Source organism: Lissotriton helveticus, chromosome 3_2 (assembly GCF_964261635.1).
Source record: "Lissotriton helveticus chromosome 3_2, aLisHel1.1, whole genome shotgun sequence".
Lineage (NCBI taxonomy): Eukaryota > Metazoa > Chordata > Amphibia > Caudata > Salamandridae > Lissotriton > Lissotriton helveticus.
The window spans coordinates 34523761-34538665 of NC_136062.1; the positions used below are offsets into that span (position 1 = coordinate 34523761).

The 14905-nt window shown below is 39.3% G+C and overlaps 1 protein-coding gene across 6 annotated transcripts in view; it reads left to right on the plus strand.

Annotated features, from left to right (window-relative positions):
- ATP8B4 (ATPase phospholipid transporting 8B4 (putative)) overlaps nt 1-14905 on the plus strand; it is a 4589528-nt gene that overhangs the window by 2180331 nt on the left and 2394292 nt on the right. For all 6 annotated transcript variants that reach the window (XR_013609828.1, XR_013609825.1, XR_013609826.1 and 3 more), the window contains one exon: nt 2232-2420. Coding sequence is in view for 2 of the 6 variants with exons in the window: in XM_078684774.1 (XP_078540900.1) it covers nt 2232-2420 (189 nt within the window). In the remaining 4 variants the exon portion in view is untranslated. The remainder of the gene's footprint in view (nt 1-2231; nt 2421-14905) is intronic.

Consider the following 14905-nt stretch of genomic DNA (forward strand, 5'->3'; position numbering starts at 1 on the left):
GTATTATATGGGCCCCTAGAGGTTCCGTCACCCCCATATAATGGAGTTTCTTAATTTTCAGTTCTTTGCTCTCAGAGCCGTCTTTCTTGTCTCCCTTCTTTTCACCGTCCTCAGTCACTTTATCTGCATTAGTCCCACTCTCCATTTCACTTCTAATCTAGGTGTTTCAAATGCGATAAGACATGGTAACTGGCCATAGCATAGTTTGTTGAACATTTCCAGCACCTACAGTGGTTGCTGAAATTCCTCCACGCTTTAAGAGAATGGTGATAAAGGTTCCTAAGATGGCAACTAAATTATGGTACTTGATGGTGTCTTGGAGGGGAATATCTCTGGACAGCAATGACAGGTGCCTATGGCTATGATAGACCTTCCTCTGCCAGTGTACTCTAGGTATTTCCACAGTCACACCAGTGGTTGCCACATCTGCCTTGATAAACTCACAATCAGGCCCTGAAGCTGGTTATAGGAATGCAGCATTGTTTTGGTACACAGTCTGCCAATGCTCCTTACAAACTGGTTGAATACAAGTGAGGCAAAAAGAGCAGCCTGTACGTGATGTAACACCTTCATTATGGTCATTTTGGGCCTATGCAACTTTTATCCTACTTTCCCTCTTCTCCCATTACTGGAACTAGCAAACCCTGTACAACCACCTTCCAAGGTCTCCAGTTTTATCAAGGCCATCAGAAATATCGGTCTCATGCAAACTTTGCTTGTTTGAATTAATAGTCCCACATTAGTATAATCTCCTGCTCTATCTCCTTGTGCTGAGTATTATAGTCACACGTTGTTCAGATGTGAAGCACACTAGCTAAAGTGTGCTGCACATCTGAACGTGTACTGCCAGTGTGTTGCCTCCTAGGAGCGAGGCACTGCAACCCATAATATCACAACAGATGCCGATATTTCACATCCGTTACCCTCTGCATTCCGTCTCCTGACGACTCACTTATCCTATCTATTAGGTCTACGTAAAATTAAGTCCTGAATGACCTGCATCTCTATTGAACACAAACGGTCAAAAAGAGAAACCAGTCTGGTAAGACCAAATCTTAGGAGGGCTTTGCTCAAAAATGTCTTAATGCTTCATCTATCAGTGTTGAACTGGCTCAGTTTCTCACATATATGAAGTATTAATAGTGCTAGTTTTCCATGTTAATCCACTCCTGACTCCACCTTTCTATCTACAAGCATTTATGTCTACATTTTTCAGCAAGTCTTTGGCGAGGATCTACTTTATCTGGGACTCCCAGATAAACTAATTTTCAGCTGCTGAAAATCAAATTGCAACCAGTTAACTAATCAGTAGGCAAAGATCTGTGACTGTTTTTCACCATCTGCCAGTGGAAATAGAAATATTAAAATATAGCCAGTTCCAGCCTATCTGATGGGCAAACTCCAGTACTATTTTTCCTCCGCTGGGTTTCCTATTTCCCCACATAACATAGAGCTGTCAGTGTTTTTTTCTTGCAACTAGACCTCAGTTTTAGAACATTCTTCCTTTATTGTTAAATCGCTTTAAAAATTGACATATTCAAATTCTTAGAGTTAGGTCCTTGGTAACCATGCGCCTCAAAGAATGTAGGTGGAAGCGGAGCATTATACTGCAAATGCAGTAATATAGCACAGATTCAGCTTTATTGTAAAACATGCCCCTAAATGTAAAAATGAGGTTTTTGTAAGACGGCCAGAGTGGCCATGACCCTCACCGTATCCTCAAGAGATACTATGTATAGGATTTGTTCTCCATTACAGATTTTTCAGTCAAAGTGAAGTCTATTGAAATTATTTTTTTAGTTTACTTGTCTTTTCAAGGTGCATGATTTGTATTTCACATTGATAACAAAGTTTATGAGAGCGGGAATTCTTTTTCAGAGCACCAATTTTCTTTCACCAGCCTCCCATCCAGGTTTTGTAACGTTTCAAATCTACTGAAGTCGTGCATGGACTCTTTTACAATGAAACGCAAAACAGTGTTTCTGTACTTACCATTGTAAATGCTCGCATGTGCTACATTATATTGCCTCCACACAAACTTTAGTGAATATGGGCCTGTCTGTTCATAGCTAATATATTATAACACTTTTAAAGTAATACCAAAAGGAAAGAGTAGCATGTGAGATCCTGAAAGCTATTTTTTTTACTTCATAATTGTAAACTTTGGAGCCAAGGCACCTTCACATTAATACAGAAGAGTCATTAACACATCATTATTTTATTTTTTTCAGGAGAATTGGTTTATCAAGTTCAGTCACCTGATGAAGGAGCCCTAGTTACTGCTGCCCGGAATTTTGGGTTTGTTTTCAAGTACAGGACTCCTGAGACGATCACTGTGGAAGAAATGGGCCGACCTGTTACATACCAACTATTAGCAATTTTAGATTTTAACAACATCAGGAAAAGAATGTCTGTGATAGGTATACTAAAACCTGTTTTCTCAGATTTGTGTAATAACCTCTTAGTAGTTTTCTGTAGGTTGTCTTTCAGTTTATGAAGCAAGCACAGTTTGTCACAGATCAGTGTTTAATCATGTTTGTCACCAATCAAAGTGTTTGGACTACTTGCCTTGTTTCACAATTCAAAGTCAAAGGATTTGTTGCTCTGTCGATTATTTTAGCAAACATTTTCTTAATTCGAATTCAGCATTTTGGAAAACAATATTTTCCATTATATATAGTCATCATAGATCAGTGGAGGACGATGATCAGCAATACTTAAGGCTCTTTTTCTTTTTATTGAAATCTTAAACTCAATATAATACAATGCAGTAGAGAATATAGTTCTTTTTCGCCAATTAGTAACTTAAGAACTTCAAAAAAATGGAATGAACTAACATTTCTTTGTTGTAAATTAACTTGTTGCCCCTATTACCATTTATGAATTTGCCAATTTCCCATTTTTTCATTATTATCTCCTTACAGATTTTATTAATCGAACATTAGATCTTATTAAAAGTCAGACCGATGCTGCCTCATTTGTAATAGGTCTCATATAAAACCATCATTTTGTCTTATATCGGATCCACTCACGCACATTACAGTGGATTTCTTCTCTCCATTCCAGAAGCATCAAAGAGCATGCATTTAAAGAGGCAGGAAAAATACATTTTAGCATGCCCATTCGTGACATCTTACTATCAGGGCCAGATCTTGTTCATTTTCAGCTTCGAAATTTCCTGAATTTCTTAAGCAATTTAAAACTTCTCCCCAGAATGATCCCGAACCAGATGTTTCCAAGACCTGAATGATATGTGGCATCTTGAGCAAAAATTACTACACTTCGGAGAAATTCTTAACCGTTCTGGAGTGTAATGCATTCTATAAACTGAGAAATAATGTATTTGGATTAAATCTGAGCTCAGTAGTTTCTGATGAGAATCTAAATATATATTCTGTCGCCCTTCCTTCTGCATTTACAGAGTTCCTCTGCCCATTTTGATCTAATTTTAGAATTGTCTGGTGTATGTTATATTCTGTATACGCTTATAACATAGCCCTTGTGCAAACCTACACAAAAAACCTTATTGAAAGCGCTTTCCTAAACCCTCTATTTTTGCCTTGAAAATAACCTCAGTGTGGCAAGTTCATAAAAACATGAACTCTACTATCTACAAAGTTGTTAATGTGGTTTTAGAAGGTTTTGTTATTTGGCATAATTCATTAAAATCATTGCATTATAAATATACTGTGTAATTTAAAGGAAAATCTCAGTTAGGCCTTTTATACAACGTAACGTAACGTTTTCATGCTAAAATATGAAAATTGTAGACAAATTGAGTCCAACTAATTTTTGTGTGGCATTTTGTTGCCAGAGAGTTAATGAGGTTATTTATCATGGTCTCTGTTCTGACCAAAACATTTGTGAATCACAAGTTGAGAATTGCGTTCGCTGTATCAAAGCATGCTGTTTTGTTTCATTGGTTGTAAGCATAATGCAATAGTCCTCTCAGATTCCTCATTATTGATTGGCATATAGAAACAAGGTGGATATATCTTCTTCCACTGACCCACGGAGTCTGCATGTGATGCTGTTGGGGTTCTTTAACCATGACGGAATGTGATCAAGTTAAGGCAAGTTCCCAAATCATAGGTTCTGTTTTTATAAAGATGGAATAACGAGGTATGATTATATTTTTTAGATCTTTAATTTTAAATCCGCATCCTTGCATGGAATTGCTTGGATAGTGTCAGTTTATTCTCCATCATGGAAAAAAGTAATCTGAATACATAGTGCTTTTTAAATAGTAGTGTATGTGCATGGTAAGTCACAAAGGGCTTTTAGTTTAAGGTCGTACAGAGAAGTTTCAGATATCTATTTGTGGGGGCATTTTTGATTTATTTTTTATCTCTGTTCACAAGACCTGCCTAAGTGATATTTTTGGTGGTCGCTTTTAATTTATGGCTGATTTTTACAAAGGCAGCCTGTCTTGCTATTGGTTACTTGTTTATACCAAAACCGATCTGTGCAGGTAATACATGTATTGGCTGTGGGGAGATAGCTATACGTTTTGGAAATAATTGTCTCCAGTACTGATGGATCACTCCCTTGCAATGCTTCGCTGCCATGGGTCAGGGATGGTGGAGATTTTATGGAAATAATTACTTTTATGATGGGGATATGAGGGCTCTTGGAGTGTTTTATGTGGTGTTTTAAATGCTACCAATAGGGAGAACACTCTTGTTCTTAGTTGCTAGTTTTGAATATGATGGAGCTTCTGGAGTCTGTGATCTCCCTGAAATATTTGTATTCATCTACAATTCCAATTTGAGTTACTTTGAGATTCCTTTTGTGGAGTTTATTGATCACCGTCACCTTGGCATTAGTTAGATTTATTTCCATTCAATTTTTTGAGGACTATTTGGCAAGAGCATTAAATAGTCTTTGCAGATCCACTTTAGTTGGACTTCCCAAAATGACATTATTAGAATACAACAGATTGGATGGAGGATAGCCACCAAGTTTGGAAGGGTGGAAGTTGACAAACTCCGGTTTAAGGGTCAGGTTGTCTAGCAACAAATTGAAAAGTTGGGGTGTCAGAATACACCACTTCTGAGAAGGTGTCTTTTTTCATGGATAAATGAGTGCAGTCTGTGATCTTAATTCTCACCCAGGTATTGGTGTAAACCATTTGTATTGATCTAAGTAAAGAAGATGGAATGTTTCCCTGCACCAATTTTTCCCATAACCTGCTGTGCTGAACACAGTGAAAGATGACTATGAAGTCTACGAAGCAAAAATGTAGGTATATTCACTTCCTCAAATGTTGTTCAATGGCGAGCGGAAGTGCCAAGATGTTAGTAGTAGTCTCCAGACTAAAGCTGTTTGGTTGCTAGTGATTACTTCTTTATTGGTTGCACAGGCTATTAGACCTTGCAGCAGTAGGGAGGCACAGTATTTTGCTTTGTTATCCAACAGAGCTGTTAATCTATAAATTTCTAGCAGTGATCTATTACCTGCTTTATATATTGGATTAATGATTGAGCCCCTCCAAGCATCTGGCATTGTTTCACATTGGAGAGCGTTTTTGAAGACATGGGACAATTTGACTCCCCAGGACAACAGGTTTATCACCACGATGTTCAGTCTCTATCACCTTTGCGATTTGGGTATTTTGTATAAGTGTGTTGACTCTAGTATACATTAGCATGAACTATTAGAAGTAATAACCATGTTAAGTATGGGAGTCAAATAAGTTCCAAAATAATCAACAGGCTAAGAGAAGGGCAGAAAAACATATTCATCTAATTGTTGGTCTAATTCCCATAAAACTGCCTCTTTTCATTCATGTAAACCCCTCTATGATCTCTCACAGCAAGGGTGAACTATTCTTAACAGGATTACATCCCACCTCATCAATGTTTTTTAACTCCCTTACCTATTATGAATACATTTGGCACATAGCTTTCCTTGTCTTAAATTTAATATTTTTAAACCATTTCTGTACCTGAAGCTTTTGTGCAAATCCTAGGAGAACCATTCTAAATCATTTTTCAGCATTTCATCCAAGAAGGGACCATTTATTTGCTATATACCAATTTTCTCTGTTAATTGTGTTGAAGTTGCCAAATAAGACCATTGAAATTCCCATGGGCCCATCCTAACTATTCACAAAGTTTTTGTCTTGAGATTCTGGATACCATGGATGTCCAGATAAAATGTATGATACTGTTTAGTTTTACTCTTTATCAGTATTGTCGGACCCGGCCCTTTCCTCTGAGTCACCCCCAAACTGTTTCCCTTCCTCCTCCCTTTTCTTTACCTCATTTTTGTTGGCTTAAGGACTCTGGGCCCTTTACCACTGCTAATCATTCTAAAGTGCATATGCTCGCTCCCTAAAGCATGGCAACATTGACTTATCCATAACTGGCATATTTATTTTACTTAGAAGTACTTAGTAAAGTGCATTATATGAGCCCAGAGCCTGTACATTAAATGCCACTAGTGGGCCTGCAGCACAGCTTGTGCCACCCACTTCAGTAGCCTGTTATACATGTCTAGGGCCTGCCACCCCAGATTCAGTGTGTGCAGTTTTAAACTGCCATTTCAACCTAGCAAGTTAACCTATTTGCCAGGCCCAAACCTTGCCTTTTATTACATATATGTATCCCCTAAGGTAGTCCCTAGGCAGGATGCAGTGTATTTTAAAGGTAGGGCATGTACTTTTGAGTTTTACATGTCCTGGTAGTGAAAAATTGCTAAATTCATTTTTGACTACTGCTAGGTCTATCTCTCCCATAGGTTAACTTTGGGATTGCCTGAAAACATCTTTTAAATGTAATTTCCAATAGTAAAAAGATAGAGATTTAGAGTTTGGTGTCTCTGGACTCACAGTTTAAAAGCACAACATATGGTGAATTCGGATTTTAAACTGTAAGTCTGAAAATACCACTTTTAGAAAGTGTGCATTGGATTGCTTGAACCGTTCTGTGCCTCTGCTTGTTTCTGAATACACATCTGCTTTAGGTGACAGCTGGGCTTTGTGCATTCCCTCTAGACAGTCACCAAAGGGATCTGAGGTGTGACATTTCCTTCAGATGGCCCATCACAAGGCTGATCTTCGTGAGGTAGACTGGTAAGGAGGAGCTGACACTCGCCCCTGAATAGGGCTGTTTCTGTTCCCACAGAAATCTCTGCATACCCCCCTGTAGTGAGTCTGGAGCCAGGGCAGGAAAGGCATGGTACTTGTCATCTTCGAAGGCCCCTTTGAAGACTCCCCCCACTTCACAGGTCCAACTGAAGATATGTTCTGAACCCCTGACACCACCACATTCGAATTTGGTGGAACTAAGGACATTCTGCCTTCAAGAAGAGCCACTGTGCTGCTGGAGGGACTACCATGTTGCTAACTGCATTGCCATGTTGGCCTGCTGATTGCTTTGCTGTAGGAGGGATGGCCACTATGCTTCCTGCTCTGTTGAGCTGGCCTGCTGCTTCTTGCCTGTTAGTGAGAGTGACTGTAACTGCTCGTTTGGAGTCAACACAGTGCCTGCTGATGGAGTGTCAATTCTACGATGACACGGATCCAGACTGACAATACAGCGTCGACCTGGAGATGACGCTGCGAGGATTGACTTCGACGCAGTGCCAATCCTTCAACATCAACTGCGTGGCTCGACTATGACTCATCGACCGGACTGCATAAATCGGAACCAACGCATTGAGGCTCCGGTGACGCCTGCTCCATAAAAAAAGTTATTTTTCAGTGGGCCCTGTGTGGGTCCTGTAGCCGGCCTGCCCTCAACCTCAGTCGGCCCGAACTTTGTATTTGCCCAGGTGTTTGTGATGTTATCACTGAGATACTATAATTTGAGTGTTGCACAAATGCTTTAGACATTGCCTCTTAAGTTGACCTTGACTGCTCTGTGCCAAGCTATCAGAGGGTGAGCACAGGTTCATTTAGGTTGTGCATCTTACTTACCCTGACTAGGATTGTGGCTACTGCTTGGACAGAGTGTATACTCTACCAATCAGACATCTCAATTTCTAACATGTACCATGTTAGCATTGTAATTCTCTCCAACAAGGAGAATATTTTTCACGATTTCCTGAATTTGTGCTTTATTATTTTCAACAGTTGGGTATATTTAATGTTGCTCAGTTTAGTCATCTTACCACAGACACAGATACCCAAATATCTTGCTTGTAAGAATGACACCCATCTCTCTGAGGTGGCAATTTTATTATGGAATGGAAAACAATTGGATATATAAAAGAGAAGAAAGGTGGTTGATTTTAGACATGTTAAGAGGTGAAGAGAAGGTGGCTGTAGGCTGTAATTATAGAATTATAACAGCTAGAACTAGGGTCCTTGAAGAAATGGTAATGGAAGTATCTGACTGCACATCACCAATTTTTAATGCAATATACTGGGCCTTTTAAAGAGAGAGGTAGGTAACCAGACACTAAAAATAGTGCTTTAGCTTGCAACACTAAAATTGGAAAGTAATATCTATTGTCTAGGAGCACTATGGACCATTGGACATTAGGAGAAACTCCACTTGAATGAGCCTGGCTTCACATATTTTAATGACAACTACAAACGTCAGGCCCTGATTGAAATATTACAGGAGGAGAAATCTCATAAGACATGTAGAACAGAGTATTGCACTCATTTCCTTTGGACTGATATAGGATTGGCTTTGTTAATTATGATTTGGGATCACTTTAATTCATATTTCAATTGGTGATAACTTCTAAAAGTATTAGCATAAAAAGATTACAGAGAGAGAAGAACAGGTATACCACAAAACGAACAGGAAAAGGCTCACCATGATATTTTTCATAACTGCACAACTTAACACATAACATGGATCAGGTATATTGGAGAGGAGAGGAAGGAAACTAGATATAGGTAAGCAACTGTTACCTCTCAGACGTATCTCAAACCTCCATTGAGGAAAATAATAAAGTGGTAACATTTCTGATTTGAAAATCGAATTTAGAAGAAATAATACAAGGATTAGGGGCCTATGAGATCTAGTAACAGAGAATTGAAGAATGTCTCCATATCTCTGAGAGACTTTTGAAATTATAAAATAATATATGGAAGAGTTAGATCCTCCTAAATCTGAGAAATGTATTTATGTGGTATTTCTATAGCACAAACCTAGCCAAAAGACAGTGGTACGCTTTACAGAGTCAAACACAAGCACTACGTCAAAAAGTGATAGTAGATGGCTTTTTTGTGGATGGTTAATGCAGTGTGATGCAGTGTTCTGCAAAGTGGTACATCTTCAACTCTTTCCCAAAGTGAAGCGAGGTTGGGGAAGTCACAATGAATATGGGGAGTATTGTTCCTCCTATATAAATGGATGGAAAAGGCCTGCTGCCTTTTTTTGTTTTTTACACTTCTATACAGTCTGATGGTGTTCTAGCTGTGGGTGTGCCAAGTACCACCAGAAATTGTAAGCTTTTCTGCACGACAAATGGGCGTGCTGGTTGTAATGATATTGAAAATTCATTCAGATGGGTTTGAAGGTAGTGCAGGCCAGCAAGGGGAGCCAATGAATTTCCAGCCAGATTGAATTGATGTGATCATATTTCTTCATGCTCTAGATGAGACATGATGTGATGTGTACAATACCTTTAAGGGGTGCAAGTGTGAAGTCGTTGAGGCAATGGAGAAGGGTCTTACCACAATCTTTTTTTTTTCCATAGGACAAGTACATAATAGTTTATTTTGAAAAAACATAAAAAATTCACTTATTCCATCGAAGAAGAAAGCAAAGCAACCATAATCAATTTTTCCAAAAAATAAAACGTATCTTCAAGAAGAGGGCATGACTATAACAAAAGACATAAAGAGAGACAAAGAAAAAAAGGGAAATATCATGACACTATCAATCCCCAAATCCTTTCCGCTTTCAGCTTAGCCTGAATACCCCGTGTTGTAGTCAAAGCAAATTCCATATGATAAATTTCCTTGACTAGGCTCCACCATTCCATAACTGACGGCGGGTTGTGTTGTATCCAAGCCCTTGCTATTATTAATCTCGCACATGCGAGTACGATGTTAAGTAAGTCAGTGTTAGTTTTATCCCCCACAGAATAACCGACAAGCACGTCTACAGGTGTCAAGTCAATAGAGCAAATTAGTTTCGTAGACAAAACTTCAGTCACATCATTCCAATATTCACCTAATTGTGGGCAAGAGAAAAACATGTGAGTTATGTCCGCTACGCTCATATTGCACTTTGGGCATTTTGTGCGCTCGTTAAAGTTATTATTATTTGCCCATCTAAGAATCCTATCTGGTGTATAATATAGTTGACATATAGTTTTGAATAGTTGTAATTTTAAATTAGAGGAGTGTATAGATCGGTGGAGGCTGTTTAGTGAAGAAGTAATTAGATTAGGAGCCACAGTAATTCCCAATTTCCTAGTACATTTTTCTGCAATTTTGACAGAGTCGTCGTTTCTATGGCTGATAAAGATTTTATAGCCTAAACTAATCCATGCTTTATCATTTTCTTTATAAATACAGTCCCACAAATCTGAATCCTGAATTTTCAATAATCCTAGTTTCCGTACCAGATAGTCTCTTATTTGAAAGTATTTAAAGCGGGCTCCCTCCGAAATGTTATAACCGGCTTTCAACTGTTCAAAAGAGCAAAATCCATTATGATCAAACAGATCTCCCAAGGTTTTAATACCCACTTCTGACCACCTAAGGGCCCATAGATCATGGAATATTTCAGGTAACCCTGGGTTAAACCACAGTGGGGTTTTATGATGAAAATTAGAAGTCTTGCATTTGACCAAAATAGAACGCCAAATGTTAACAAGATCGCGTATAGTCTTGAATTTAACGCGTTTAAAGTAGTTGGGGTCGTTTATTTTGTAGAAGAACATTTTAGCATCCTCGCCTAACACAAATTTGTGGAAATACATACATTTATCTGGAATTATTAGGCTTTGGAAACGGGTCAGGAAAGCAGCTAGATAGTAAGCTTTTATATCCGGTAGGCCTAGTCCTCCTTGGATAAATGGAAGTTTAATGAGAGAGACAGCGCGGCGGGCTTTCTTATACCCCCAGATGAAACTGCTAATAATTCCGTCCAATCTATTAAAATAAGAATTATTTATCCGTAGAGGAATTGAGAGAAAAAGATATAGATACTTAGGTAATATTTTCATTTTTACTAAATTAATTCGGCCTATAATACTTAATGGTAATTTATGCCATTTCTTGAATAATATACCTGTTTCCTTTAATAGAAATTCGTAGTTTAACGCCACTATTAAATTAACATCTAAAGAAATCTTTACCCCCAAGTATGTAGCCAGGTCACATACCCCTTGTAGTGGATTTGATGGTCTATAGTTCATAACAATTTGAGTCTTAGTACTATTTAATCTATATCCAGATACTGAGCCGTAATCCCCAGCTTCTATTAAAATACCTTTTAACGCTTCCTCGACATCATTGGAGTATATCGCTATATCGTCTGCATATACCGTTATTTTGAGTGAGTCTGCTCCATTCGCAAAAGGAGAAATCTGATCCCTACCTTGTAAAGCAATCAAAAATGGTTCCATTATAAGGGCAAATAATAAAGGGGATAGAGGACACCCTTGTCTAGTCCCCCGTTCAATCGGAAAAGTAGGGGAGCATTTGCCCATGTAACAAATTTTACCAGTGGGTCTTACCACAATCTAGATGCAAAAGTATGACGGCTTGAAGGGCAGTTCTGAAGTTCCTTTCCGGAAGAAACAATTTAATTTTCTTTAGAAGAGGGAGCTGGTACCAGGCTGTCTTTGAGGGTAAGGTGGTATGGTTAGTGTCTAGGATGAATCCAAGTGACTTGGCATTCTGTGAAAGTTGAGGTTCCAAACTGTCAAGGTTCGTGTCCTTGAACAAGGGTTATACTGTTTCTCGTTTACTGCTCTTGGCAAATAATGGGAATTCTTTCTTTGTTGGTTTGAGGTTCTGCCAGGTACTAGACATACAGATCTGGATGATGTGCAGGCAGTGTTTGAGGCATTGGATGTCTGGAGCAGAGGTGACACTCAAGTAGAATTGTGAAACATCAGCATTTTGATACTGTTATCTGTGAGTACAGCACCAAGCAGCTGCAAGTAGCAAGGGAATTAATCAGCACAACTTAAATCACTGCATTGTGAAACTCGTCCCCCCCATGCAGAATCTGAATGTTCTTTTGGTACAAAAAGTGCATGCATATTACAGCAATGATCCTTCGATTTAGCATGCGGTTTCTTGATTAGGTTACTAGGAAATGCATCTTTCTCCCATAGTTTCAAATATATTTGAAATTGTACGACGTTGGTGCTAAGGCTGTGGAAATAAAAAAATGTGCCTCAGATTGCTCTGATTGGGTTCTTGGATTGGATAATGGATGGGGCTTCTAAACAACTCCAGCACCATCCAGTGAGCAAAGGTCCTGGCCTGAAAGTGAATGATCTCAGCCAGAGCTATCCTTCTACTTACTCCGCACCGTCAAGACTAAAAAATCAGGGCTGTTTACTTTGCACATTAAGTAACCATCCAAATTCAAGTTTTACATCTGTTATGAAATCATTGCAATGATGTATATTTAAAATTAATTGTGATGACATTTTCTATATACCTAAAACACTTTGAGTGCCATCACTCTCATGCGACAGGCATTATTAATATGCATGATAATTTGTTTTAATCTAACACAATTAAGTTACAATTTACTCAACTGTGTAATTGTTTTGCAGGTTTGTAGAAAGGCGTTCATTATTTAAATTATAAAAAGATCTGTAATATTATAAAAAATATTTTAAATATGTGTGCTCCACTGGCACTCTGATTTGCTGTTTTCGAACGGCTGTGATTTATTTTAAAGGGGGGGGTCCAACCTCTGATAGCAGGTGCACCCCCACCTCTTTGAAGCCACGTTCACAGAAAAGTCCTCGCCTGCAGGGATGGCGTCATGGAGGAAGGCATTTGTAGCTGTATTCCCCCCTCTTGGCCCTGCTCTTTTATGAGTGAGAAGCAAAATGACAATGATGATGTGGGGCCTTGACCTAGGCTGGCTAAACAAGGGCCTCATGGTGTGGAGTGATTGGAACATCTGAACCCATCCAACTCAACCAATCCATTAGCTTTGCCATTCTCTTTCAGTTGGCAGCTGGAACTTTGTTCACCCGCGTTTTTTTGTTGCTCATTTGCACGTTAAGTCCACCCAGTGCAGTGTCGGCTTTGTATTGGCAAACCCAGGGAATGAGTGTACACTTTGAGGCTTCATCAGTGTGATGACGATGTTTCAAATCAGTGAGATCCTGTGTTCCACTTGAAATTTTCTCAGATTAAGCTTCTTGAAAACGGAGAAAGAAGCAGTCACTTAAACGCAATCTTGTATTAACTTAAAGAAGCAGCTCCTAAAACATAGCTTAAACGGTTTGTTCTTCAGCGAGTTTGTTTGAGCAATTTCTTTTTTTTAATGTATATATATTGACCACACACCAAGATGTACTTTTATGCTTTGTAATAAAGGAGCTGTATTGAACCAAACTCGAGTTATATCTCGAGTTCCTCAAATTGGTATACGCAGGTGCAAATCACAAAGTTTCAGCTCCAACCTGCTCCTAGAAATCTGCAACATCCCTAAGTAATTATTTCCAGGGTATGTGATAGGCTTGCATGGTATCTAGGTAGCAGTACAGGAAGCAGGGCTACAATAAGACCAATAATGTGTGTGCCTAATGAAGAACAGTCAGGGAACTTCTTAGAAGATACCAGGACATTTCTATACCCTGGGGTTGCTGTATGGAGAATGGGTGTTTTCTTCTTTCGTTTCACCCAGTAAGGAAGCCCGGCCCAATGGGGAAAATGATGCAGGTGTCAGGAAAGAGGGGAAGCCAACCTAGAACTGGAGTATGTATCTAACCTGTGAAACAACTTCCAGGGCTTTGGAGCAGGTCATGATATTCCACGAGGAGCTAGTGTTCATGGTCAGGCCCTACTGGATTCATTCTGGTCTCACATAAAGGCATACCACTTAGCCTTTCTACTACTTTTGACACTGGCTCTCGGGAGTGGAGGTTATTGTCATGGAAGCATCTGAAGTCTGCCTTTACCTAGTTGAGCATACATACATGCTTGTGTTTGCCTGTTTAGAACTGCTTCAAAATTGCCAAGTAGTCTAGACAGGTGCTTTGGTTAGGGGAGGGACTTCTCCCTCCCTCCCCCAATCCCCCAATGGGAAAAGTATTGGGGGTTGACTTACGTTCCGAGTCAGACCAATTTTTGGAGAGGGGTCAGAAAGAGATAATATTCATCTAAAGAGCAGGCGAGGATAAAGGCCACCAAATGACATATGCGCTGTGCATTGCTGCAAAACTTCCAAGCGAAGCATGTGCAGTGAAGCACAATGAAGGGATCACAACTACCTATTATCCATGAGAAGGAACAGCAGCTATCAGCCGTGCAAATATTGATGAATTTACTGGGGTTGAATTTCTAAAACCCTGCTATCCTGCAGGTCGGGTTGAGATACAATCACCTGCCCCTCTTTTATAGTGGAAACACCCTCCGCTTCTCGCCTTTCCTTAAATGCAACCAACCCAATGTATATGCACACCCATAAACATGAGGACACAGAGGGAAATGTGCATCGAGAAGGTCCATGGGTGAGGAATGCTAGACGTTTAGTGTTTATATACTGTATTTTATCACTCTGGGCATGATCAATGTACGTTTACCAGTTTCCACTTTTATCTGCTGCATAAAATTGTGTACTTTTCCACTGACTGGAAATCCTTTCTTGGGGCTGTATGGTGCTCCACTGCTGCCTCCTTCAGTGTGCGTAGAGCCTTTATCCATCTCAGACTCACAGAAAACAGTCACTAAACATGCATCACATCCACTTTAACTGCACTGCTGCCACCATCCATGTGCACTAACTTAACAGAG